The sequence below is a fragment of the Nasonia vitripennis genome, chromosome 5, assembly GCF_009193385.2.
Source record: "Nasonia vitripennis strain AsymCx chromosome 5, Nvit_psr_1.1, whole genome shotgun sequence".
NCBI classification, from domain to species: domain Eukaryota; kingdom Metazoa; phylum Arthropoda; class Insecta; order Hymenoptera; family Pteromalidae; genus Nasonia; species Nasonia vitripennis.
The window spans coordinates 23,260,491-23,286,885 of NC_045761.1; the positions used below are offsets into that span (position 1 = coordinate 23,260,491).

At 42.2% G+C, this 26,395-nt stretch overlaps 5 protein-coding genes across 11 annotated transcripts in view; 3 read left to right on the forward strand and 2 right to left on the reverse strand.

The window, feature by feature from the left end:
• Positions 1 to 14,383, reverse strand: part of LOC100123668 (MICOS complex subunit Mic60) — a 29,841-nt gene extending 15,458 nt beyond the window's left edge. The window contains exons 1-10 of one of the 5 annotated variants that reach the window (XM_008209024.3): positions 13,963 to 14,177; positions 13,522 to 13,601; positions 13,121 to 13,186; positions 12,526 to 12,741; positions 12,418 to 12,458; positions 11,974 to 12,090; positions 11,623 to 11,839; positions 11,131 to 11,542; positions 10,932 to 11,057; positions 4,768 to 4,996 (exon numbers count right to left, since the gene is read on the reverse strand). In XM_008209024.3, coding sequence (XP_008207246.1) covers positions 4,768 to 4,996; positions 10,932 to 11,057; positions 11,131 to 11,542; positions 11,623 to 11,839; positions 11,974 to 12,090; positions 12,418 to 12,458; positions 12,526 to 12,741; positions 13,121 to 13,186; positions 13,522 to 13,601; positions 13,963 to 14,013 — 1,555 coding nt within the window. In that variant the 5' untranslated portion in view covers positions 14,014 to 14,177. Of the gene's footprint in view, positions 1 to 4,767; positions 4,997 to 10,931; positions 11,058 to 11,130; positions 11,543 to 11,622; positions 11,840 to 11,973; positions 12,091 to 12,366; positions 12,459 to 12,525; positions 12,742 to 13,120; positions 13,187 to 13,521; positions 13,602 to 13,962 lie in introns of all 5 variants that reach the window. The other 4 variants (XM_008209023.3, XM_008209025.3, XM_016985563.3 and 1 more) reach the window with 4 other exon arrangements.
• Positions 865 to 3,976, forward strand: LOC100678103 (4-coumarate--CoA ligase 1). 3 transcript variants are annotated; one of them, XM_003426642.4, is made up of 8 exons: positions 865 to 1,005; positions 1,392 to 1,544; positions 1,859 to 2,066; positions 2,221 to 2,699; positions 2,767 to 2,944; positions 3,010 to 3,234; positions 3,317 to 3,546; positions 3,686 to 3,976. In XM_003426642.4, the coding sequence occupies exons 2-8, from the start codon at positions 1,395 to 1,397 to the stop codon at positions 3,842 to 3,844; spliced, it is 1,629 nt and encodes a 542-aa protein (XP_003426690.1). In that variant the 5' UTR covers positions 865 to 1,005; positions 1,392 to 1,394; the 3' UTR covers positions 3,845 to 3,976. The 3 variants fall into 3 exon arrangements, with proteins under 3 accessions (XP_003426690.1, XP_032456400.1, XP_008207243.1); XM_032600509.1 differs by having other exon boundaries at positions 868 to 1,267; XM_008209021.4 differs by having other exon boundaries at positions 868 to 1,031.
• On the forward strand, positions 14,065 to 15,219 carry LOC100678189 (39S ribosomal protein L35, mitochondrial). Its single transcript, XM_003426644.3, has 4 exons — positions 14,065 to 14,176; positions 14,447 to 14,594; positions 14,677 to 14,814; positions 14,893 to 15,219. The coding sequence occupies exons 1-4, from the start codon at positions 14,134 to 14,136 to the stop codon at positions 15,140 to 15,142; spliced, it is 579 nt and encodes a 192-aa protein (XP_003426692.1). The 5' UTR covers positions 14,065 to 14,133; the 3' UTR covers positions 15,143 to 15,219.
• A 661-nt stretch (positions 15,220 to 15,880) lies between these two features.
• On the forward strand, positions 15,881 to 22,149 carry LOC100114488 (fumarylacetoacetate hydrolase domain-containing protein 2A). Its single transcript, XM_001608008.6, has 6 exons — positions 15,881 to 16,909; positions 18,979 to 19,140; positions 20,352 to 20,568; positions 20,957 to 21,291; positions 21,366 to 21,453; positions 21,542 to 22,149. Exons 1-6 carry the CDS (start codon positions 16,791 to 16,793, stop codon positions 21,602 to 21,604), a joined length of 984 nt encoding a protein of 327 aa, XP_001608058.2. The 5' UTR covers positions 15,881 to 16,790; the 3' UTR covers positions 21,605 to 22,149.
• A 498-nt stretch (positions 22,150 to 22,647) lies between these two features.
• LOC107981096 (speckle-type POZ protein B) lies at positions 22,648 to 23,587 on the reverse strand. Its single transcript, XM_031931486.2, has 2 exons — positions 22,948 to 23,587; positions 22,648 to 22,873 (listed from the first exon to the last, which is right to left on the reverse strand). The coding sequence occupies exons 1-2, from the start codon at positions 23,564 to 23,566 to the stop codon at positions 22,866 to 22,868; spliced, it is 627 nt and encodes a 208-aa protein (XP_031787346.1). The 5' UTR covers positions 23,567 to 23,587; the 3' UTR covers positions 22,648 to 22,865.
• Positions 23,588 to 26,395: the final 2,808 nt, after the last annotated feature.

Below are 26,395 nucleotides of genomic sequence, written 5' to 3' on the forward strand. Positions count from 1 at the left end.
CATCTCTTCATCCCTCGATTATCCCCTGAAAAGAAGTATAAACAATCCATCCGAGCTTTTCATCCCCTATAAATATCCCTCGCCCCCTCCTAACAACTTTCGCCCATCCGAGCTTAAAAGCGTCCGCGTTTCTTCATCCAGCTGTTACTTCGCTTTGTTATCCGTCCGGAGAGGGGCATTATTTTTCTCTCCTCTAAACCGCGCGGAAAATTAAGGGGCAGGAGAGAGGACGCGCGGCATTTCATTAACTTCCGTCCGAGTGTGCGGCGGCGCAGCCGCGGATATTACTGCTGTGGTTCTATCCTAGCGCAGCTTGCGCGAAATTAAAGCGCGAGCTCGCATACGTAATGAACGTATACGGCGTATAGTAGACGGAGACGCTTTTTATGGGGTAAACGTATGTGTGTAGTTTTGGAGGCTGTTTTCAGAAGGGCGGCTGATGCCTCTAATTGCGCTGGATCGCGAGAGATCTTATTGGTGCGCTGGGCAGCTGTGGTTTTTGGAGTGTAATGAGTATGCGAGAGACGCAATCTTGGAATGTTGTTAAATGTTGGAAATTTAGGCGAGGGATAATTTTATTGTTCTGCTGCTGAATGATAAGAAAACTAGACGATTGATATTGTATTTTCTTGTCAGTGAAAAACCAAGCGATATTCATTCGCTTTAAAGAACGCGTGATTCCTTGGATCACCGGCAGGGGTCTTATCACGGCGCAACATAAAGGCGGATTTGCTCGTCGCGCTTGAGCGTTCGGCTTTCTTTTTCGTACGTGCGTCGGTTCGCGCCTCGCTGAAATGGACCAATGGGATGTGTCGTCGACAGCGTTGCGAATTAGAGGCTGTTTCGTTTAATTTGGCAGCGTCGCATTGAAGCCGAGACTCATTCAGAGCTGCACAGCTGACGAAAGCAGACGTGTTTTTTCTTGAGTTTTTTTACCAGGTTCAGTTAGAACTAGGTTGACTAGGTGGATGTGTTTATCGAGACTTTGGCGAGGCTGATTTTTTGGTGAGGCTGTTTGGGTTGGCTTGCAAGTTTGTAGCTTTTTGTTATTCTATGAAACTCATTCGTGTAGCGTAAAAAAAATGTAGAGAAAGATTCTTCTTTTCAAACGAGATCGAGTTCAAGCAGTAAATAATAATCAAGCGATTGAGCCGAAATGACAGGAAAAAATAAGTATGAGTCATGTATGAAAAGTCTGCTGTATTACTTGATAACGAAAAGATACAGTATCTTTTCCAAGTAATTTGTCGAGATTTTTATTACTCATGTATGCATAGCAATGAAAGAACGATATTAGACAGGTTTAACGACGTATAAACCAGTACTGATACAACAGAAGTAGCAAATCAATCGACTCCAGTCCCAGTTAAGATTAATAAAAAAATTTACAGACGATGGATCACGAAAATATTTACAAACGCGTTGGTTTCACCATCGAGGACAACATCATCAAAGGCTACCCTAAGCCCTACTGTATGAAAACTCATAATCTCGGTCAAGTCATCTTGGACGTCCTAAGCAGCAATCCACATCATGTCTCTCAGGTAAGAATGCTATAAAGTATACATTCCACTGTATAAAAGTTATAACTTCCAAAACGATAAACCAACATTTTTTCCAATTTTCTCCGAACGTAAAAGTTTCCAATATAATAACAGCGAACGCATATGCCGTTGACTCGCAGGGAAATTTCAAAACATTTTCCCCCGATGCACCGTAAAAAATAACAGTATAAATGGAGAAGGCTATCTTTCTACTTTTGATCCAGCTAGTGCTCGAAAAACAAACATATCCCTCGCGTCGGTAGTAATATATTCCTACGGGTGTAACTTAAGAAAACTATAAAAAAACTTTGCAGATCGAAAGCGAAACGGGCAAACAAACAACTTTCGCCGAAATGAGAGATAGCAGCATTCGGTGTGCTTTATGGCTGCAGAAACAAGGAATTTCAAGCAACGACGTAGTTTCGATTTGTACGGATAACCAACTGGACGCTTACATTCCGGAATTGGCCACGTTTTACGTCGGTGCAGCCCACAACCCCTGGCATCACGACGTCGCACTGAGTAAATAGCCGTTTGTATTTGATGAACCTACGCGGTGTACATACATATGGAAATGAACATTGCACGAGTGCATAATTTAACTGCGTATTTCTCAACGCGAACTCGATTATCCAATCAGTTACAGCAAACAACTATTCGAATATATCTTTTACAGAATCAGCCCGTCACCTAATTCAGCTGGTCCGACCGAAGGTGATGTTTACCTGCGAAAATGCAGCCGAGACACTCGCGGAGGCTGCGAAGCTCGAAGGAATCGATACGAAAATAGTGGTTTTCGGTAAACATTCCAGTTTTGAGTCGCTGAGCGACGTGATGAAACAGCAACAAACGGAGGAGGTGGAAAATTTCCGGGTGAAAGCCGTGGAAAATCCAGACGACGTGGCCCTCATCGTTTTCTCCTCGGGCTCGAGCGGTCTACCCAAGGGTATAGTTCACTCGTACAACACTTTTTCGAAAAATATTTTGAGATTCGCCAGGCTGCCCGAGAAAAGCGACGTTATGCTGTGGTACACCTCGCCCTACTGGCTCACCGCCGTCTATTTCACTCTGCAATTATATCTGCTTCAGTCCACCAGAATACTGCACGCTAAATTCGATCCCGAGGAAACCTGCAGAGTCATCGAGAAGCACAAGGTCTGCTAATTGAAAAATCATTTTTGATGATAATTTTCACGTTAGAATTTTCAAAACAAATACACAGATCACCTGGATTTTCATCACCACGGACATGATCAACGTGTTCAACAAGTCCGAGGTGTTCAAGAAGCACAAAGTCGAGTCCTTGAAACTCATCCAGACCGGAGGATCCAAAATAAATCGAGAAGTCTTCGAAGAATTCCAAAACAGTATCCCGCATACGCTGATCCTACAAGGATACGGTAGGATCTCGCGGCTTTATTTTCTCGCGGCGATAAGAGCTAGATAATAACGTCTTCAACCGTAGGTATGTGCGAATTGGGTGGCACGGCTACGATGCAGACGGAAAAGCGTAAAAGAGTCGATTCCGGCGGTTTTGTGATAGAGCACGTACAGGTGAAAATGGTCGACTTAACGACGGGCGAAGCACTTGGGCCGAACCAGTCAGGCGAACTCTACTGCAAGTCTCCGACAATGATGCTCGGCTATTACAGGAATCCAGAAGCCACAAAGGAGACGATCGATGAAGACGGTATGTATATCTTTTTCTCTTTTAAAATCGAGAAGTACACGAAAATATTCAGTTTTCGTAATCGTCGAATTGCGCACAACAGGCTGGATTCACTCGGGCGACAAAGCTTATTACGACGAAGACGGTGAGGTGTTTATTGTGGAAAGATTGAAGCAGGTGATGAAATTTCGAGCTTATCACATTTCCCCGTCAGAAATCGAGGCAGTTCTACTTAGTCATCCGGCTGTGATGGAAGTGGCGGTGGTGCCGCTGCCTCACGAACTAGACGGCGAGAGACCGATGGCGTTTGTCGCCAAGGCACCGGGAAGCGAGGTATAACTCGATATTTTCAGATATCAATTCTAGAATTCTCTCGCTGCCGTTAAAACCGAACGAGTGTATCCACTTTTCCAATTAGAGCAGTATATTCTCTGTGTATGAGTTTCTATTTACTCGGCTCTTCCGTTTATAGGTGACAGAGGACGAACTGATTGAATTAAGCGCCACTCTTGGAGAGTATAAAAAACTTTGGGGTGGAGTAAAGTTCCTCGAAGAGCTGCCCCATACGCCGTCGGGAAAAATTGCCAAAGTTGAACTCATAGAGATGGCGAAAGCTCTGGCGAAGAAGTGACTCGCTGCTAACAACGCTGATTTGAGCATTATGCTTCCTTGTATGAAAACCTGACGATTCTGAAATTCTTTATGGCATTTGTTATTCTGTAAGACATGTAATTAAAATTTAAATTTTATATTCGATTATAAATATTGTGCTGGAAAAATTCATTCAACGCGTAATACCAAAACGTGCCTGCGAGCAATCGCGACGCATCAAGCGTCAGATCTATGCAAGAGCCGGGCTATAATTTACAAAAAAAAATGAAAAAGAGCGGTCTCGAATCGGAAGATATCGAGAGGATCTCCCGCGAGAGGAGGAAATGCAGCTCGGCGGGGAGTCCCAGCTGTGATTTCTTATATTTCGCTGGCAGTCTTCCCAGGACCGAGAGAGAATCCCTTCCGTCGATTGGGGTTTCAATCGCTCGGATTTGCCATTAATGGAAATGCCGGCAGTTGAGCCCTCTAAGATTCTCCATATACGACGTGTTCCGTATTCGTACGGGAGGATAAGAGTTTATTCCTTTTTTCGAAATTCTCGCGGTCGGTGAGCCGCTCTTCGGAAAAAAAGCACTAATTCACTCGGCGTCGAGCCAAATTCGCTGGTTTGCAAACGCTCATTAACCGGAGTAATATCGGAAAAAAATATTCAACGAGTTATTGCTCATTTCGCTAATTGAATCATCGAGTCGAATAAGTCTCTCGTGTTTAACATCAGTTCGATGAGCAAACATTCGCTTCTTTTAAAATTACTCGCAAGATGCACTAATTGCACTTGGATAATCCCGAACGATCGGACCCCGAAACTTCAGAGGCACAACACCGTGCGGTAATTCCATAATCCAGCACCCCCCCCCCCCCCCCCCGAAACTTTCGAGCTTTCCGTTATTCATGCTCGCGTGAATATATAATATATAGATACACACGCGTTATGGTACTCACTCTTGAGAGCTTCGTCGAGTCCTCTCAGCCTCCCGATAACAGCGGCGAGCTGAGTCTTGTTCCTGATGGACTCCTCCTCCTTCTGTTCGCTCAAAGCTCGATTAACCTTGCGCTCGGTCTCGCGCTCCTTCGTCGACAGAGCTTCGCGCAGGTGGTCCGCGTGGATCTGAGCTTGCAGCTTCATTTGGCGACGCATCTCGTCGTCCAACGCCTTGCGCTCCTCCAGCAGCTGGAAGAGAAACGAAATTTGTTGGTAAATTGTTGCATCACGAGTATGTATGTGTGACCTTCCCGTCGAGAGCTTGCATAAGCCCATCGGTATTCCAGACGCTCCGCAAGCTCGCAAATGCAGAGAGGGTAGCGACAGCAAAGAGCAAGCCTAATTTCTGGGGCGGAACGCACATACGCGGATACGCTCTCGCGCACGTGATCCGTCGCTCTGTACATTTTTGCTGAGCGAGCTTGCGAGTGGAAGCTCTCGGATTTTGAAGCGCGTGTTATACGGAGACACGGCGTACGACTAATGAATTCAGAGCCATAACGCGGAAAAGCGTTTCTCCTTATTTTTTCAAGCTCCATATTCGCGAAAGTTTCTCCGGGCAGAGAATATGCTTCTTCTTTGCCGCGCATAAAACGAAAGTTGGCCCGAGTTTCGCGAGTGGATGAGACACATAAAACTCGGCGCGTTATATTTACAGGAGATTTCGCGCGCTCGGAGATAATGTATATACGTTTGCTTCAGGGAGAAAGAGAATATGCACTAAACAACGCGGTGATAATTTCACGGTAAATTGAGCTTCGAGCGAGGGGTAATAAAGAAAGGAGTAAAAGCTTTGGAGCAGTGAGTGAGGCTGCTGGCCTGATTGTCAAGTGACCCATGGAATGTCGTGTCCGTCACGCCGTTTTCTCCAACTGCTGGCTTTGTCTATGTACTTCGTATATGCGAGGAGGGAAAGACAGAAACTGCCTATACTCGTAGAAGCACAAACACTTTGCGTTAAATATAAATTTTAACGCTGATCTATAACTACTCGTTCCCGTCCATAATTAAACGTATAACCCTCCCTGAAAAAATAATTTCACCCTCCTGCACCCCAGAGCAAGGTCCCAATAAAACTAATCCACCCCCGCGCTTACGACCGCATCAACACACATCTCCGACCACCGGAGACACCAGTATCCTCACCGCAGGTCAGTCTCTACAAGTCGAAGTATAGGCATCGGGAAGTAAGGAAGGACATCGGACTCATTCGAAAGAGGCAAATGCGGTGGCCCTATCTCTCGCCTGTCAATAATTAACAGCCCGCTGACCTGACAACGTCTCCGATACACACAGTCGACGAGGCCGAGGGTTGATGGAAAAGAAAGGGGGAGGCAACTTCGTCCCACACACTCGAGCTTTTATAGATACATTATAGAGCTTGCGAAAGGGTGAAAGCCTTTGGTGGAAATTCGGTCTCGTTTAATCGCGCGAATAATTAAAGCTCGCAATTATACAACGAGGAGTCAGCGAGTGAATAAAACCGGCTTATATAAACATGTGTTATGTGAAGCAGCTGCGACGCATGAAAAACGCGATAATACCGTAGACGAAGGTGTAGCAGCGCTATTTTAATAACTCCTCGCTAGAGAGTGTACTTCTTGCAAGCGCGCATGTAGTATGCTCTTTGGCTCTGCATATGCTAATTCGGGCCGTTTTGCCTCGCAGGAGATATCGCGCGTATACGCGTTGAATCTATTATGCTGCCTTATCTCACCTTTGCATCCGAGAGCGTTATCACTCGTATAATTTTATTCGAAAAAAAATGCGTGTCGTAATTGACTTTTTCGCTAATTAACATTAATCCGTCGACGAAGAAGCTTATAAATATCAAACATGAGTGAAATGTCGAAAATATAAATCTCACGTGCTCCGCAAGGAAAACCACGTGTCTGCATAGCCACACGTAAAGCTGCGCAAAGCGTATAGTACACAGTAAGGGAGGCTTAACGCCTGGCTGCCGGTCTGAAAGGAATCGATTTACCTCGGCGCTCTCGTTTTCCATTTCTCTCCCCTGCTATACCGCTGCAGCTTTTACCTTACACTGACGGATCCACGACGTCGCTCAAGCCGTAATTTCGCCCTAATTCTCGTCGTTTGTCGAAATATTAAAGGCTCCGAGACGATGTCGAGCCACTGACTCTTTCCGCTTTTTTCGGGCGTTTGTTACATCGTTGTTTTTGGATTGTTTATAACGAATTCGAGAGCTTCATCGAAAATGATCCATCAAGTCGTTTGTGAATTATTCGCGCACGTTTTAATTCCACGTCTCGCCGCGGCGCAGTGAACAATTTATTTTCCTACTCATGCATGTTTAATCGGCGCCAACGTGATTGATCGGAAACCTGCTCGATTTGTAACAAGCGTATGAAATATGTATCCGACATGTACAAGAATCGCAATGATTACTCTCTCGTTTTGATTTTTCCAACTTGCGAAATTATAAAAATCTTTCACGCAGATATAAAGTCGCGTCGCACAGGCTTAAATTAGAAAAACTAATTAAACTAAATATCCCGGAACAGGAGCAACGTCCTACACGCATATAATACAGCTCCGATACAGTTGAGAAAGGAAAACAGGCGCGTCAGGTTGGAAAAAGCGCAGAGAGACGGATAACGAAGAGCAGCAGCGCAAAACGCTAAGCCGCAATATAGCGTCAGCTTCGCGGTCTCGCGTATGCACGTTAAACGGATCCGACCGCGCGGACAACCTATATACATACGTGTAAGCGAAAGCTCGCGCTGGATTTTCTCATTGGCCGGCCTCGAGAGAAAAACTCGTCGTCGTAGTCGTCCATTGATCGCCACCACGACGCGACCAACGAAAATATAGCGGATTTTTTTTCTATCTCGACGAGAAAAGCTCATAATTTTGCCGCGGACGAGTTAACTTTCCGGACGTTCGTGTCGGTGAGCTTTGCGTCCGAGCTTTTATAGAGCGGATTTTTCCGCGGGATTGATTAGAATTTTTTTTCAAAGCGAGTGCAATGAAAGTATACTCAGTGGTCAAAGTCGAGAGGACTGCAGTGTAATTGCAGAGAAGCGAATGAATTTACAAATCAAACAACCCCCATCCCACAAAAACCCTGAAAAAAGGACTCTCTACTCTTGCCCGAAAAACCTCAAAGCTCGCGTATCAAAGAAACCTTCTAAAACGAAAAGAAAAATCTAAGTGCACCGCACGACACATTTCATTTCACCCGAACCCCAAAAAAAGTGTATGTATAAAGACAACGCGCGTCGGCCCAATATGCCGCAGTCGCGACCGATATTTCAGCCGATGCTTTTCCTATCCGCGAGCGTAGCCCCCACCACTGCGCGCGTTACAGGAGATTTACGAGCGCGGCACGCGATCTTCGAGGAAAAATTCGCCGCGTCGTCGTCGGGCCTCGTAAATTTTTCCAGAGACGCGAGACTTTTCCGCGCTGAAAAAGAGACGTGTTTTTGAGTACGCGAAATCGGAGGGGGAGTAATGTAGTGCGCGCGCGGTTTAGTTCGCGACGGCTTTTGAGCTCGAGAGAGAGAGAGAGAAAATATAAGAGATGGAAGACTTTGTGCTGCGGCTAGTAGTTTTCGAGTTTCCGAGCCTCGAAACGCGTTTGAATATATAGACGGCGTTTGACTTTGCCCGTTTCTTTGCACCCGTGCGTTTACACTGCGGGCGGTATCCGAAGGAAGAGATTTTGAAATTTTGACGCGAAATAACGCACTTTGACATCGCGCAGTATTTAATTCTTTATCTCGGCTTTTTAGCCGTTTCGGAAAACCGGCCGACGAAACTAATCCGAGCTTTCATGTGCTTCTATGCGGTCGGCGCCATTAGCGCGCGAAAAGCCGGCAACGTATGTGTACACCGAGGAATCCGAGTCTGTACTTTCGCACGCGCTCGTTTTACATATTAAATTTTCCTCCCATGCGAAAATATGCCGAATATTTTTCGAGCTCGCGTTTATCTCCGTAATTAACAGTCGCAGTGTGTGCACAGCGACTGAAAAAAAAAAATGAGAGAAGCTCGTTCCTCACATCTCCGGCACTTCAAAAATATACACCGCTGCATCAACATTTCGCGTAACAAATAGCGCGTACATCCTACGCGGGCGAGTTTCTCGCGAAGAACTAAAAGCGAGCGAACAACATACTCGCAAGAGTGTATGTAGAAGTAGTAGTAATTTCTCTCAGCGCACGATGATAAATCTTCCTGCACTCCTTCGCTATGGAAATTCGACAGCGAGAAGTCACTGCAGCGCAAAGTGAATCTATCATCTTCGAGCTTTGAGCTTCAAGGCCGTAGAATTTCGAATGCGCGAAAATGCATCTTTCGCAGCAGCAGAGCCAATCAGAGATGTGCACAACTGCGTGCGTGTATGAAGTTTGTCGACAGTAGAGCGATACGTTCCACAAAGCCGAGAGCCCGAGGGTGCGAGGATCGTGGCGTTAAGAGCTCAGTCGAGATCAAGACGTGTAGGTGTATGTAGGTTACACAAAAGAGAGCTATCCTTTTTATTTTTCGCTGGATTTGCATTGGTTTTCTCAAAAAGCCGTACAACCTGAAATACTCGTTCAAAAGTATTAATCGTTAAGGTTGCGGAAAGCTCATTCGAATACTTCCATCTCTGCAGAGGAAAACACAGCCCTGAGAGGACGATGACGACGATGAGGTTCAAAAAGTGAAAAATAATTAATCCGATGAGAGGAGTTGGAAGGAAAATAACAGAAGTACTCTATTCGAGAGCCGCAAAAGAACGAGAGTAAGTGGGTAATATAATGAGAAAGCGTCGGAAAAGTCAAGGAGAGTAGGAAAAAACGAAAAATACCGGAAGATAGATCCGAGAGAAATTCCTTCCGGACTCGAGAGAGTTAATAAGAAATTAAGAAACCAAAGAGAGAACAAAGCTGTACTTTCTTACAATGACCGACACGTCCGTACGAGCCTGATTATTATACGCGGCAAAAGAGCAGATCGAGGCTGATTATTTTCGCGATATTTGCGCGAGCTCTGGCAAGAGTGGCGGCAGTGGGCGGTAATACACAGCTCGAACTTTTAATTGAATTATTAAAATTTGAGAAGATTCTCAGAATGAAATCCTATCTCTCGCGGAAAGGCTCGAGCCGCAGTTTAAATTTGCTTTTAATCTCCCTTGGTCTGGATGTGAATGGCGATATAATTAGAACTGGAATTATCGTTTAAAGCGATGGCAATCGTTTTATAGAATATAACTTGGCTCTGCGCGAAATTTTCGAGTGCCGCGAATAATGGAAGAAACTTTTGAAGAATAAGCGAGAGCGACGAGAAAGTCGGGAAACGTTACGACAGCCCTCGTTGTTTACTCTCAGCGCTGCACAAGCGTTTATCGCGACGAATTGGGACAAAATAAGCCCGACAAGAAAAACCCGGCGCTACAGAAACAAGCGAGGAGACACGCGAAAACTCGGAAGCGTCCCGAAAACGTTCGATCTTATGATTCGACGAAAGCCCATTGTTTGTCCGGCCAACAAAAGGAGCCGAAGCAGATACAGTGCTTTAACCTCCTTTACATCGTTCAAAGAGAGAGAGAGAGAGAGAGAGAGAGAGAGAGAGAGAGAGAGAGAGAGAGAGAGAGAGAGAGAGAGAGAGAGAGAGAGAGAGAGAGAGAGAGAGAGAGAGAGAGAGAGAGAGAGAGAGAGAGAGAGAGAGAGAGAGAGAGAGAGAGAGAGAGAGAGAGAGAGAGAGAGAGAGAGAGAGAGGCAGCGAAGAAAGGCGCTGCTAGAACAGTACAGCTATGCGAAAAATAGAAGACCGATAACCAAGACAAAAAGTATGAGGAGGAGAAAAAAATATCGGTCGAAGTCTGCGAGGGGATAATATTGCGACGAATGTTGTAGTTGTGTAGGAAAAATATTGGAGTCGATCCAAATGGAGATGGATAAAAAGTTGTGTGAAGACGAGTGCTCTGCTGCTGTTGAAACGTTCACACCTATGCAAGCTTCGGTTTTTGCGCAAATTGACATGTAGTGTAATTTTGGTTTTTGTAGGATGGAAGCACGTCGAGATATTAGAAGCGGTAAACGCTGACCCATAGAAGGAGACGTCCTGAACATCTAAACAATACTGATACAAGAATTAATGCAAACGTATCACCCACCTTTTTGTCGAAGTCCTCTTGCAGTTTCCTCCTTTCCTTGGCTACTTCTAGATCTATGGCTTCGTGGAGCTTATCCTGATCACCCTCCGATTTCAAGGCAGTGTTCAACTTAGCTTCAGCGATGGTCTGAAAAATACAACAAATGATTAATAGTAGTAGAGACAAATTTTCGTAATTTCACGAGTCATTAAGTATTCACCTGCATCTTCTCCAATTCTTTCTGCAAGAAAGCTACTTTGTGGTACATGTGCAGGACAAACAGATCGAAGGCTTCATCAGTGACAGCAAGCTTCTTATCGTGGATATTAATATTGGGGAAAAGAATTTGTAATTCTTCGTGGAACTTTTCTCGTGCAGTCTTAACGCCTTTCCAATACTTTTCGGATATATTTGCATTCGCCAATTCTTGCTCGAACTTCTTCTTTGCTTCGTCTACATCGGCCAGGATTTTGCTGATATTTCTTCTCGTGATCGTCTTTTGACCTGTCGTTGCGTTTATTTTCGGGTCGTCGATCGAACCGTGCAATTTCTTCAACGTTTCGACGGCTTCGTCTGCTTTTTTCTCTGCCTCCTCCAAAGCTTTCACTCTTTTATCCTGGGCTATCTTTAGTCTGAGCAAATGCATGGAAACATGTTAAAATAAAATTTGACTAAAAGTAGACGAGTAAAACAGAATTCGTGAGTTTCTTACCTATCCCAAATTTGATGTCCCACTGTCGAATCGGAGCTTTCTATGACGCTGACAATATCCTTGTTGTAATCTTGAACGGCACAAGCTGCTTGTTGAAACGCAGTAATAGCTTTCGTTGCAAGTTCACCTCCATACTTTTCCAACTCGTGCAGATCAGATGCACCAGATGGAACACTCTTCTCTTCCTTTTTGGCTATTGGAGCCGGCTTTTCTGACACTAAAAGTACAGAGGAATCATTTACCCCACTTACATTGATAATTTATTGTTTCATGCAAACAATAAGACTAAAGTTTGATCAAAGAAACGTAAATTATTTTCTAAAACAGTATAAAAAAATCTTCTATGCATACCGACTTCAATTTTTGCTCCTTTATCTTTGCTTAACCGTAATTCTGGCTTAGGTTTCTCAGGAGGCGGCAATTTCGGTGATAATTCGAGAGCCGGTGGCGTAAAAGCAGGTTTTGGCGCTAAACACACGTTAAATTACGGGTCAGCCGCATGAGTTAGTCACGAGTTAATGAAATCTAAACTCAAACTGCTATATATTATTAACTACAACACAGGTCTATAATTGAGATTTTCATAAACTTGTAATTTACTGAACTATCAAAATAAAAATGTACTAATCAGTGAAAATCACTTAAATTTAAATAAAATCTCATCATAAATCAGTTAGTGGCTAGAAAGTAATGTATCAATAATATTTGTAATAGGAAGAGGAAATGGATAGGATAAGGACTCACGTTCATAGGTTTCAAGGTTTTGGCAATCTACCGTTTTTTTAAAAACCTGACCTGGTTTTGCAGAGTCATCTCCAAAGATAAGGTCCAAAATTCTAAAATAATATATAAGCATGAATATACGTAAAGTTCTGCTAGATTTTTGGAGATTGTTGTACTTACTTCTTCTTTAGAGACTCGAAGAAGCTGATGACATAATCAAAATAGCTGGACTCTTCTTGAAAAATAATTTTGATTGCTTTGTCTGTTCCTGGTATCCATCCTTCTAACGTTGCTCTGAAACCCGAGTCATTTTTCGCGTATGTTAGTATTCCAATAGCTCCGATTGTCACAGCACCAAGGGTTACCAAGGTTCCAGTGCCTCCACGTGATCTTTCACTGTAAGTACAAAAGCAGCTCATCAGTAAAAAAAGGCTTAAACATAAGCAAATTGATATTTTAGCTTGACATTGGTTAAAGCAGGATACGAGTCATACATTTTTTAGGTGTTAACTAAAATATGTGCTCTTGCTAGTTGATGTTAATGAATGCGGTGTGATGTCATTTCTAAGTTGACTAAATGCAAAAATACACTATATTTGTACCAAATATAACAGTAAATTTGAATAGAAGCCAACTACTGATAAAAATAAGAGATTTCTCGTGTAAAGATCAAATACTTTTTATAAAATAGATTGCACAAACATTTCTGGAAGGATGCAGGAGGGCAAGTGCAGGAAGGTCCAAACCATTACCTATAAACTTATAAAAACTATACCTTCTCGATTCAGTAGAATATCTATGTCCAGATAATCTGGAGGCAAGAGTAACATCCTTGAGCAGCCTAAAAACATACTTTCTTAATTTCAGTTTTACAAAAATGTCTACTTATCATCGGTCCATGACCGCGATTGTCATTCTTATCATTTGATGCAACACATGACCTTCAAATGTATTAAACGAGTCTAATTGAATTTACCCAAACATAACCTCATCCTAATCAGTCCAACAGCCTAAAATCTGAGTTTAATAACCATCATAAACTCTGCTTTCTCTCGACTACAGTCTTTGGCATTGAAAAACACTGATTCTTAGAACCACTGCACTGGTTAACCAAACTGACACTTCACCCAGCGTCGAATATCCCAAGCAAATTCCCAAGCTCTGTATCGCACTCACCTGTCCTCGCACTTGATTTTTGGTCTGGTCTCATAGCTCCTGGCAGTCAGGTAAAGCCTTTCGTAGCCATGTTTTTTGATCTGCAAAAAAACACGTTGCTGTCAGTCATAAAAAATACACACAGGCAAATTATGTAAGCCATCTTGACACGAGCAGGCCGTCTTGCACTCGTCCTTCGTCAGTCAAATAATCAATGACAATTTCCGCGACTCTGTTGCTCCGCGACTCCGAGTCGTACTCTCGAATCAACCAACCACTTTAAATACCGAAAAATCATTGAAAAACCCTGGAAAATCGTGATTACACCTGCGAAACCCAACGAAAACACGTTCGTCAGACCGTCTCTTCCACGAGCTTTACGAAGCCAATCGACCGGTAAAAATAAACAATTATCGGAGCACCGGAGTCCGGAAAAATTACTCGATCAACGACGATACTTACCCGGTTGAGGTTGAGGCCGTTAACGGGAAATTTTAATCCGACTCGGAGCATCTTCGGGGGATGGCCGGTGTCGGGTGGCTGCCCAGGAAAAAAGGGGAACGACGGCACGCGGAAAAACAGCTGGTCGTGCGATCTTAGATCTTAGTCGCAGCGGCAGCAGCAGCGCCGACGATGAGTGCAAGTATGCTGCGGCTGGTCAGCGCAGCGCTGAGAGGTAATAAACTGACTGATTGTCGAGGAATTTTCGCGATTCGGTCGGGTCAAAGTGTGCTTGAGTCGTGGTGCTTCATTTTGGTGTGATAGGCTTGGGGGATGTGTTTGTTTTCGAGGTTTCCGAGTGTATTGTGAGAGGGTTGAGGTTAGGTTCGGAGGAAACGATCGACGGCCATGTTGGATACGGTTGAACGGAGGAACGAGACTCGAAGCTGTTTTGGCGGGAGGATTTGAATTTTGTAAGCTGAGCAATGTTTTTTCCGTGTTTCAGACAGCGCGAAGAGAGTTTTTACGACGAATTTAAATAACTTTGTGGGTAATCCGTTGGCGAATCAAGTGCGATGTTTGAGTGCGTTTGCTAAGCAGCTCCAATGCCCGGACGTTATAAACTCACGAAATGCCGGCACTGGTATACTGAGGTACTACGCTTTTTCCTTTTATTTCAATCATTGCAAAATTAGGATAACCGTATCAAACTGTTAAAATTCATCCTTTTTTCAGTGATTCGCTCAACAAGCTGCTACTTCCGCAAGCACAAACGCCAACTGTCCCATGCAGAACAGTCACGAAGTTCTCCTTGACCAAGGGAAAGCGAAAATCCGTCAAAACGGTTCTGAAAAGATTCTACCGTTTGCATTGGTAAGTTCGATCAATTCCGAGACAATTTAATCGAACGTAATCGTTGAAAAATTAAAGAAACCAAACAATTGATAACAGGGGAATATGGATCCGAACGAGAGCCGGTCGTCACAGGCATCTTTGGAAAAAAAGTAACGCCCAAAGGAGGCGATCAAAGCAGCACGTTTTCACCAATGCCTCTCAGTCCTGGATGTTGGATAAGATGGTGACGAAATTCTGGAGACGTCCAAAGCACTGGGTAGACGATCCTTACAATCCGTATCACACGAGGGAAGAGTTTATGTACACTCGAAAGAAGCCCAAACCGTTGCCGGATGATTTCGTTTAAATTTAGAGATAAATTGTTGATTAAAGTTTAAGGTATACCGCTACTAACGCTGAATAAATTTACTTTGTTTCTTATAATTCTACGTGTAAAGGTATTTTTTAACATTTATAGAGTCATTTTCGCAAATTCGTTTCCAAAGCATAAAAAACTGGTTTTGGCTAGAGATAAGTAGTTTATCGATGTAGGTCGACTGGGAAAACGGAAAAGAATAGAGGAAATCATGAGCGTTCAAATTCATGTGAGTAACCCACGCGCTAAGTGTAAAAAAGTATATAAATATAAGAGGAAACGAGGAAGAGAAAAAACGACCTAACCTAAGAGTGTATCTTGAATGACGATCGAAAACAGACGAAGCTCTTGTGACGTAATACTTGTTCACTCTCTTCCTATATAGATATACAGTTTATGTCTTTTCTATATAAGAGAGACTTTTCCGTACTTTTTTTCTGGGAAATTCGCAAAACGAGTCACAAGGCGCTATGATTCATAGAAACGTATATTGAAGCTGCAGTCATTAAGTATAATGCAAAGTACGGCTAGAAAATAAGATCGTTCGTTATTGTTGATTATTCCTGCCTTAGCCGGTCGTGATACATTTTTGTAAAATCATTTATTTTTAATTATACGAAAACGATTAAATTTGAGTAAAAATATTAAACATGGCAGAATCATAAAAGCACATTTAGGTACATAATTTCGGAGCACAGCTGTATAAAAAATTTATTATTTTTAGGTTAGCCAAGTTATGCGTGTGAGAACGGATAAAATGAAAAATACCTCACAAAAGAGAGTGAAGTAAAGTTAAGCCGTAAATGCAAAAAAGTAAAAGATGCGCGGATTGCATGTATTTGTTGCAAAGCGTTCGAAAACAACAAATGCGTGTCGATATAATCGGCTTGCGTATAAAAACAACGATAACGAGGGTAATACATCAGTGCATATTTCAATATGTATCAATTATGCACTCGAGCGAATTCACCGATTCGTGAAAAGTTTCTTGCCGTATAATTGCAACTTGAAAAAAAATTCTATCCGCTGTTTTTAAAACTCGCTTTTCAAAATCGCGCTCTCGACCCACTTTTTCAAAAAAAATAACCAAACCCTACAATTTCTCCAAAACCCCGTCGACTCCTCTCTGCTGCCGAGTTACGTAAATTTTCGAACCCATCAAAATCCCCCTAACCTTCAAACCGAATTCCCAGCTCTCTCACATCCCACAAAAAACCAGAGTTTCGAAAAATCATCCCTCGGCCGTATCCACAATTATCCCTCCCACATCGCGTAGACGCAAGAGAAAGAAAAGCCGCTGAAAAACTCGTGACTCTCTGTCTCTCTTTCTCTCTCTCTCCTTCGCGCATACACATACATAATACAAGAGTTCTGCCCCTTCTTCGCCGGATTTAGGCTGCGCGCCGCGCTTGTACACAACTACACACCGCCGGGCTATGCTAGTCTCCTCTCGTCCTTCGCGGCGTGTGTTTCTCGGTGTGTCCAACGTGGGTATAAGACACGCGATTAAAGCCGAATTTTCCGGTTTAATACAATAATAGGAGGTGAGAAAAATTGCAGCGAAAAACCTCGCGTATCTCGTCCCGGTATCTCGGCGAGATTGTAACGAGCGGCTGATAAGGTGTAATTAGAAGAGAACATGCCCCTCCACGGAAAGCTCCGAATGTGCTGCCAGCTCGTCGACAAAAGCCTCGGCGCGCGATGGATAGCACGCATTGCCGGCCGGAATTTCTCCACAGGAAACGCGGCTAACATGAGGTTTGTTGTTTTATTTTCTGTTATAGTGTATAAGTTGTGAGGGGGGGGGGGGTGGAGAAAGGGTGGAGGTTTGGGTGCGGGGGTGGATTATCGAGCGGCGAGCGGCTGCACGAGGTGAGGAAAACATCAGAGACGCCCTCCTCCGGTCAATGATTCGGTATGTGTGGGAGTATTATGGGAATTTTTTTTATATTTAGGGGGTGATTTACTCGGTGGGTAATTCCGACGCTGACGCTTGATTGGTTAGAAGTTAAGATTTGTGCTGAGAGAGTTTTCAATGTTCGTTGATACGTGATTGATAATGTCTGATTGAATACGTAAAAGAAACTTTTATGGGAAGCTAATTTATCTAGAAATTTTTCTCACGGTGTCGATAAAGTAGAAAGTTGGCTCCCGGTATTTTCTACGTCTATTTTTGAAACTCTTGTTTTTTTTTAAATTTACTTTCGAGATATTACGTAAACTGCGTCGTTACCTTATTTCCGGAGTAAAGTACAACGTAATGTATGCAACGAAAATTTACGAATTCGATAATGAGAAGTACTTGTAATTTGGACGGATGTTTTATAAGTCACATTTTCCATATGTGCGTATCTCTCATCATGCGTCAATAATCGTATGTTTCCTCAGATTATCAATTTCTAATGCGTTTGTTGTTGCTGACAAATATTGTTCACTAAATTATAATCAATATTCACGAAGCACGATGTTTTGATCAACGTCGAGCCAAAACAGTCCACCACTAAACAATTTTGAAAAAGACAGTTCAATTATACACAAAGATATCAGGTGAACGCGTGTGTAGAATTCAAATTTAATCGAGGAACTATTTTTAGACCAGAACCGGAATATATATATATATATATATGTCTGGTCAATGTTTGAAAACTGTATAAAGAATGTTGTCCGCCCGATGAAGAGACGTATGTGTGAAAAGGGGAGTGGCCGCGTTAAATTTATGACAATAACCGAGTCGTTTCCTATTTAGAAAGTACATAATCCAAAATTTATAATTTTCTTCAATCGTCTTGTAATCCTTCCAAATTCTATTTACACACTCACTTTTTCGAATCTCCTCGTCGCGTAAAATTTTATTCCTTTCGTCCAATGCGATAAAGCCACAAAAAGGGCTTTCTTCGATCGGCCAAAAATCCAAGGCCAAGGGAGAGAGTTTTCTACACGCGTCACTCGGAGCAGGGGTGAGGCACAGTAAGAGAGAAAATAAGGAGATGAGCGCGTGTAGTAAATAGAGGCCAGATTAGTGAAAGAGAGAGTGCCAGGCGTCTGATGTACTTGCTTATCAAAATTTACTCCTTTCTGAATTGCACCACTTTTTGTCAATAAAACTCGGAGTCGTTACGCAAACGAGATAACGCAGCATGTAATTTAGTTTTATTTTTAAAACGGTATCGTCGATCGATAGTCGTGTAATTGGCCACAATCCGGCCACTCACAAGTATATGTATATAGTATGTATAAAACTGAAAGGGTTCAATATACAGAGCGTAATCTTGTTTATCAAATTAGATTATATAACTATCTGTCCCTTTAAAAAATGTAGTATATATAACACAAGTTGTGCTTGCTTTCTTTCGAACTATTAATTAATCGTGTTAACCCCAACTAGTTGAGGCAAAAGTTCACAGACCCTGTATGAATCAAAGCAGCTCCGGTTTTTTTCCATCGAGTACATGTCATCGACATAAATTCTCGATATGTAACATTCGTTAACGAACGACGAGACGCCGCGTAATAATACCTCGTTAAAAGCAGTAAACATCTCGTTACAAATTTTTTTTTTCCACATACTCTCAATCGTGAAATACAGTAGCATCGAGTCATCCGTAACATCTTCAGCATACACTACACATACATCTTGCGTAAATAAAATAGCCGCATTTTATTGACGCATTGCAAAAACTCGTTTTCTTTTCTACCGGGAAAATGTGTACAAACCGTCACGCGACTGAAGAGGATCGTTAGTATTGCATAAGTTCGATGCATTGTACCGTATAGGTCAATGTTGCCGGTTAATTTATCGATGAGTTAAAAAATTATGCTTTTTTCAGGTTCGTACAGTTCGTGAACAAAAACGGAGGTCCCCAGCACCTGGGGGTCCAGCTGAAGCAAGGCGGAGACATAATAGCCATATCGGTACTTAATTCGCGTATCCCCAACACACTGAAGAAGTTCCTCGAGGGCGGCGAGGAATTCCTTAAAAAGGCAAAGAGGTGAGAAGACTGTACAAACCAGTTATACTGAATTTAATGGCTTGTATATAATTCTTTACAACGTTAAGCGTACGGCCCTTATTATAATACTGGATTTTCTCATCGATATGATGAACCTATAGAGTATAAACTGGTTTTTGTTTATTTGGAATTTCGATTAACTTTTCGTAATTATTTTCAAGGATTTTGAAACGTCGTTTTATCCGCGTTGGATAAATAATCTTAATGCAGTATATAATAGGGGCTGTATCGCGCAATGTTACGATTTAGCATAACTTTCTACATATAAGCCGGTAAATAAAATAATGTCGATAAATAGCAGTCGGCTTGAAAACATGATATTTACTCTTTAGGAGCGATGACTTCGACTTAAAAGCTGAAGTTGAGAGGTCAGTCGACTGAGAGTTCGAAGAAGTGTTCGTTACAAAATCATATTTAAATTTGAATCCTTCCAAAGACGAAGGCACTGGTGTGTCCCTTGTTTATCCCTCGTGGTTTGCTTACATCTGTTTGTATACCGACTAAGAACTTTGCAGAAAAAACTTACTTAAACTCCTTCTTCGCATTTTGGGCTTGATTGTCGCATTCGGACGAGTCGAACGTTCGTTTTGCATAATCGACAGCTTTCACCCTGACCTCGATACATTTCGATAAACGAGAGCAAACCGTGCGTTGCATCTTCAAGTGGCGTTAAGAAACAGCCATTATTTTCCAGCCGATGATCGAATCGAACGTTTTAGTCGCGAATTTTAAAAGATGATTGTAGAACGAATTTCCTGCATAATTAAATCCGTCCTCGAAGGTAACGACATGCCTATAGAGTATAATTTAAGCTCGTTTCAATCTTGCGTGCTAATGTAATTGACTAGGAAATGCAATTATTTTTTTTTCAACTATCATCTATCAACCCTTACCCTATACTTGAATTGAAATTATAATTGTCAGATCACCTGAACCTTAGAGCAAAAAAACAGGCTACGCATAACCTTCACGTACACATTATTGACATCACGTATACGTGATAAAAGGATCTTATCTTATCACTTTAAAAAAGTCACGCTATACGATTGTTTATATAAGTGTTCCCTCCCTTGCGTGTGTGTGTGTGTGTGGAGTGACTTCTTTCCTCCTGAATAAGTATGCATCACACACAACTGCACAAATTGAAAATTGAGTATGTTTTGCTAACAATAGAATAACTAATTTCACAGGATAGTCGCCGAGGGCCGAAGCGTCATCCCAGAGAAAGATGTTACATTCCTGCCACCAATCACGCAAATGGACAAACTGGCCTGCGTCGGCTTAAATTACAGCGGACACTGCAAGGAACAGAATCTCGAGCCTCCGTCGACTCCTGTAATCTTCAGCAAATTCCCCAGCAACATCATCGGCCCTCACGATGATATTCACCTGCCTACTATTTCAGACGTAAGTAACCAGAACTAAGTAAATCTTAAAATAGCGACTGCTGTAAATAATGCGCGTCGTGTATTATGCGTTGCTTCTTATTTGCATAAAAGTTTACGCATACGAGGATATTTTCGAGAATTTTTAAATTTTTAATTAAACTGCAAATTGTTCGGTAGAGTGTAAAAAAGTTAAAGCTTAGTGAGCGTTCGAAAGCTACACCAACTGTTATTTTTAGAAACCGGCAGACGGCCGTTGCGTAATGTGTTAATGAACTTGCCTTCTCTATCTATTTTGAAACCTGGGAAGCACATGCCGTTCAAAACATTCAAGACGTATTCCCAAAATTCATAACTCTATATCGATCAATTAAAAAGAAAAAAAATCACCATACGTTTCCGCATTGCAGAAGGTCGACTGGGAGGCAGAGCTGGCGATCGTCATCGGCAAGAAGTGCAAGGGTCTGAACAACGACGAGGCCGAGGACTGCATATTCGGCTACACCGTTGCTCAGGACCTGTCGGCGCGCGACTGGCAAAAGGGCAAGCGCAACGGCGGCCAATTCCTCCTGGGCAAGGCGATGGACAACTTCTGCCCACTCGGACCGGCCGTCGTCACCAAAGAGTCGATCGCCGATGTGAAGAACCTCGCTGTCAAGACTTGGGTCAACGGGCAACTCAAGCAGGACGGCAATACCTCCGAGCTCATCTTCAAGACCAACGACATCGTCGCCTACCTCTCGCAGTTTGTATTTTTCTTCTTTTATTTTTAATTGATCAACGTTGATCTTGTTAGTGACGATTTTCGTGCTGTTGCAGATTCTTCACGCTACTGCCCGGTGATGTGATCCTTACTGGAACTCCAGCTGGAGTTGGCTTCGCGCGTAATCCACCGGAATTCTTGAAGGTCGGATGAACAAAATTTTTACGCTCAAGAAGAGATAATGAATTGTCGAATGCATTTTGTTTGAAATCGTATAATTTGTGCTTTCCAGAAAGGAGACGTTCTGGAAACCGAGATCGAGAGCCTTGGACGTTTGAAGAATAACGTTCTCTGATGTTTCGAGAACGATTCGATGTACTACGAGGAGACGATAAGCTTTGAACAAAAGATTACGGCTCAGGTCGGAAGAAAGCATTGACTGCTCGTCAAGAGTCAACAAAGCATATTGTTCAAGAAAAAAAAATGTAAAGACGAGACGACGTAAAAGCTGACGCGCTGGAATACTCGAAACAAATTTTGTGTCCTTTTAAATGGCCTGGCGTGACGTGATTTTCAATCGATGTATGTACTCTTTTAAAGGGCGACAACTGCGCCTGCAGGATTGCCAACAATCAGCCATAATAGCGCTTTTTTCATTCTATAAGCAGACGCTATACTGCCGGGAATAATGAGCGATATTTATACATAATTACATCGATTCGGTTTATAATTTTTACGCATATAGTGTATTTAGATGCCGCGTAATAGCAAGAACAGTTGGAATTTTTTAATCGCAAGCTTACGCGGAACGCAGTCAGTTGAATCTGTCATTGTCATTTTTAATGTTACTATTATGTTTTATACTGTAAAATAAAGAAAACGAGATTTTAGAACTGTATACATAAGACTTCACACTATTTCATCAATGAATCAACTCCGTTTTTTTTCTTTGTTATAAAAGATTTACAATTAAAAACTTTGGGATGATTTTCCTCTAAAACTGTATAATATGTTTATTCAAGCTATAATAATGAAGAGTATAAAACTCGAGACATATTGAAACTTAAGCTATATCGCCATCTATAGTTTCGACCAGGTACTATATAAGCGATGCAGCGACGGGCTATGTATAGCTTCTTACCATCGAATGTGAAGCTAGTATTCGTTAAGTTGCGCAGGTTGTACAGTCGATACGGCAGAGAATCGGAATCTTAACCGAAGCTGTTGAAGTTCCAACATTGAGAACAGGATGGTGCCACCGATATTTTTCTTGAATACAACACGATTCTGGCATTATTTTCTTTCAGTCACGAACGAAATATTCGAATTGAACCTCGACAGATGCAAATTTTTCGTTTTCTTATGATACTAATGCAGAATGAGAGAAAATTCGGTATATTCTTTTCAAAAATATGCTTTGTTATTTCTTCATACAGTATGAATGGACATTTTATTTATCAATCACCTCTAATTATTATACGTCTTCAGATCCGCGATTAACCATAGATTTGTACGCCATAATGCGAACAACTTCGTAAATAGGATGCGGCTTCGAAATTTCCAAATTCTTGAATTCCGCCGATTGAATTACAGTGAGGGCATGATCGGCTATAAACTTACTGGCCTGTAATTTTAATTTATGAATATAGTACTGATCGGCTATCTCCAGAATTTCAATAGCGTTCTCGTAGTTCATACCACTGCAGAGAATTTCTTCGCATCTCGCTTTCAGTCCTTTGATATCGTACTCGATTGCTGCCGCCAAGAGATCTTTCGCCATGTTGCTGTGGACGCCGTCTAGTTTATCCGTGTAAATGTACTGCAATAGCTTTTTGAACACCGTAAGTTTGACGTTTTTTATCTCAATGAAGCTGGAATTGCCGTTGTTGCTCACTGAACTATTTTCCATGATTGAAGATGCCAACACGGGACTACGGGCTGCCAAAATAATCTTGTGTGCTCCGATCTCGTGATATCCTAATTTGATAGTGATATCGCTGAATTTTTCATTTTCCAGAAGAGTAAGGAAGTCGTCGCTGATTTTGCTTCTGAGTGTTTCGTCTCTCGTACTGCACTGATCGACGTTTGATCCAGAAGATTCAACAACGTTCGATATCGCGTGAATTTCACAGTTTATAATTAAAGTGCCATTCGGTTGACAACTTTTGAATGCCTCGTCACGCTTGATGAACCGTGTCCATCCCCGACCAATCATTCCTTTGAAGGTATAACTTGTTTCTTCTTTTACAGAACCTATGCTCAATGCATAGTTTACGTGAACTGTATCAGCATTTTTGTGAAATAGATAAAGTGACATGTAAGTACTATCATCTTCATATTGTGGTTATAATTTAAGATACCACTTGAAACCACTTGAAAATCAGGCAAGTCGATACAGGTACTCTGATTTTGTAAAGTAACTAATTTGAAATTATTTATCATCCACGTATACTGGAATTTCATCTCTTCAAATTGAGTTACACCCCAATTTTCAGAACGAATAACACTGTTTACTTCGGATAACACTATTATTATCATTAACAAAGGTATGATTGCACTATCTTTTAAACTCATGGCTGAATTTCGTGATACGCTAAGCGCTTAGTAAAACTTTGACTCGAGCTTTGACTATACTTTTTAGAACGTATCACCCCAGAGCTGCCTGATCGTATGACGAGTGTACAACCGCTCGTATTGAAATATAGGAACTGAATAGCGATGAGAATATAGATATCGAGAGGATTTGACCCTTACAGACCCCAACCTGCAAAGGTCAAGATATATATGAGTCTGGTGTGTAAATCGGCATTCTGCATTTGCAAATCGTTTCATAATCACAACACTACCGAGAATCGTTAACAGATTGTGAAATAAAAATATTCAAGGCTTTACTATATACTGATAAAAATAATACTTATACATCGGTGGTCAAACAATTGAGGAAAATTCAAGAATTTTGATTTAAAATTTTGTTTTCGCTTAATTTAAGCACATATATTTTATTCATCGTGTATATGCAACAATGAGGTAACATCGTGTACAAATAATTTTGACTATTGATCCAAGAACGGTTCGGAAGCCTCAAATACGTGGGTCACAGTACGAATCTCACAATCCACCATGAGAGTGTCATTCGGTGAACAACTTTGAATGGCTTCGTCACGTTTGATGAAATACCTTTCCACTGTGTAGTCGTTTCCTTGAAAAGTTCTGCTATCGTTGTGTTCTACCGAACCTATACTCAATTTGTAATTCACGTGAATACTATCGGAATGTTGGTGGTGCAAAAAAAGTGACATGTAGTCGGGGTAGTTATCGGCTTGCGGTTTCAATCCAAGAACCCATTTGAAGCTTTCGTTGCTCGGTGGCCAGAACTCCTCCGTGTAAATGGTATCTTTCACAGCATTAAGTAAATTGCAGTTTTCTATTAGCCAAGTGTACTTCAATTTTAACTCTCTTAATTCTGTAACGCCAAGCTCGGAATAAGTATCACTGGTTACACTCCAGGAAAATAGTATCAGTATCAGAGCAGATACTATTTTTACGTCCATGACTGAATATTGTTATACAAAATCACAGCTTCTCTTATTAAAACAAGATTATAGCTCTGTACTACTTGTTGGAAAACTGGTACATTATCATATACTTGTCCGCTTATATATGGGCTACCGCTATCACAAACGTAGTTAAAAACGCAATGACTTCAACAGCGAAACGCGATCGGATGTTTCGCGAAGCTGCGAAATAAGCGGTTTTTGAGGAAAATCAAACCAAACGCGCAGAAGGAAAATGCTTCGCAAGAGCTTCTCATCGGAAAATTTCTCTCCATTTCCTAATCGACACCTCTTGAAATAATCTGCGCCAGCAACTCGAGCAACCGATATGTCCTCGTCTATAAAATTTTCACGGCGATTACCCGTCCTTCCTCTCTGCCCCTTCCACGCTCTCATCCCCGCAACATGGCACACGAGATCCCCTACTATCACAACATTACGTTACGCGCATATCCTACCGTTCGCCCCTCCCATATCTGCTCTCGTACAGCATCTCACATACACGCATTCGTGTGTATCTGTGTACACAGCTATTGACCTAACGAATAGACGCTCGCTCGAGCGCATCGATCCCCCGCCGACCATCGACAATGGCCCCCTCAATGCTACCTAATTCGTAACAATGGCTTCTATATACTTCGCTCGCGCGCACATATTAATGGCATTGTCGCCTCGATGACGATGCGCTTTTGTGAGCCCTGCGTGTGTGTGTTACGTATTACGAGTTGAGCGCAGATGCTCCTTATGCGAATCCATTTATACGATGTGTATGGTGTACAATTTTTCTTTTCGAGTCGAATAGAGTAAGCTAAGGAAAAGCCAAGGCGTCGAGCTATATATATCGCTTATCGTCCGATTTATTGTCGAGTAGAGTATATATGAGGTGACGAGTCTCGTCACGGAACCACGAGCATCGCCCACACGAGCTATGCGCGTTTATATACCCAGAGGGTGATCTTATCGGAGTCTCCATTAAGAAGCATCGCGACGTTATTATTTCCTCGGCCGTTATATACGACCCCCTGTATATTTGTACACTTGGTCTTTTAGTATTACGAGATTCTACACTGCGGTTGACAAATTGCCGAGATATGCGGGACGTATAGTCGTCGATTTTCTCGTGAGAGAGAGAGATTAGTCGGTTTTCGGAAGTACTGCACTGTGTTATCTATATTTCACTACTTTTTTTCTGGTTTAAAAATTAATAAAGACATTAATTTTTATCAAACTAATTTGATTCGCACAAACATAAAAAGAAATATCATCGAAAGATCCACGTGTATACAACGAAGCGCAAAGCAAGATGGCTCGAGGATCGATAACGTCAGTATAAGAGCCTCCGAGTTTTTACACTCGAAGGTAGCTTACACACACACACACACACACAAACACAAACACGTACGCAAAGCGTATAATTGCTTCCCGCTCGTTTATTCATCATAGGCGAGCGCAAGCGCGACTCGCTCATAAAGTAATTGCCAGTGTTTATCGCTCGGAGCTACTGTACTTTTTATGCTGATTCGCTGGAGCTTTGCCCAGATAACGCGCCGCGCTCATTTCCGATAAGGCGCAGTGTGCTGTATGTGTGTACA

Coding starts and splice junctions, on each gene's coding strand:
- LOC100678103 (XM_003426642.4), top strand. CDS start 1,395: ATGGATCACGAAAATATTTACAAACGCGTTGGTTTCACCATCGAGGAC. Junction 2,067..2,220: donor GCATCACGACGTCGCACTGA/GTAAATAGCCGT, acceptor TATCTTTTACAG/AATCAGCCCGTCACCTAATT. Junction 2,700..2,766: donor GAGTCATCGAGAAGCACAAG/GTCTGCTAATTG, acceptor ACAAATACACAG/ATCACCTGGATTTTCATCAC.
- LOC100678189 (XM_003426644.3), top strand. CDS start 14,134: ATGAGTGCAAGTATGCTGCGGCTGGTCAGCGCAGCGCTGAGAG. Junction 14,177..14,446: donor GGTCAGCGCAGCGCTGAGAG/GTAATAAACTGA, acceptor TCCGTGTTTCAG/ACAGCGCGAAGAGAGTTTTT. Junction 14,595..14,676: donor GCCGGCACTGGTATACTGAG/GTACTACGCTTT, acceptor TCCTTTTTTCAG/TGATTCGCTCAACAAGCTGC.
- LOC100114488 (XM_001608008.6), top strand. CDS start 16,791: ATGCCCCTCCACGGAAAGCTCCGAATGTGCTGCCAGCTCGTCGACAAA. Junction 20,569..20,956: donor ACCTGCCTACTATTTCAGAC/GTAAGTAACCAG, acceptor TCCGCATTGCAG/AAGGTCGACTGGGAGGCAGA. Junction 21,454..21,541: donor ATCCACCGGAATTCTTGAAG/GTCGGATGAACA, acceptor TGTGCTTTCCAG/AAAGGAGACGTTCTGGAAAC.
- LOC107981096 (XM_031931486.2), bottom strand. CDS start 23,566: ATGTCACTTTATCTATTTCACAAAAATGCTGATACAGTTCACGTAAAC.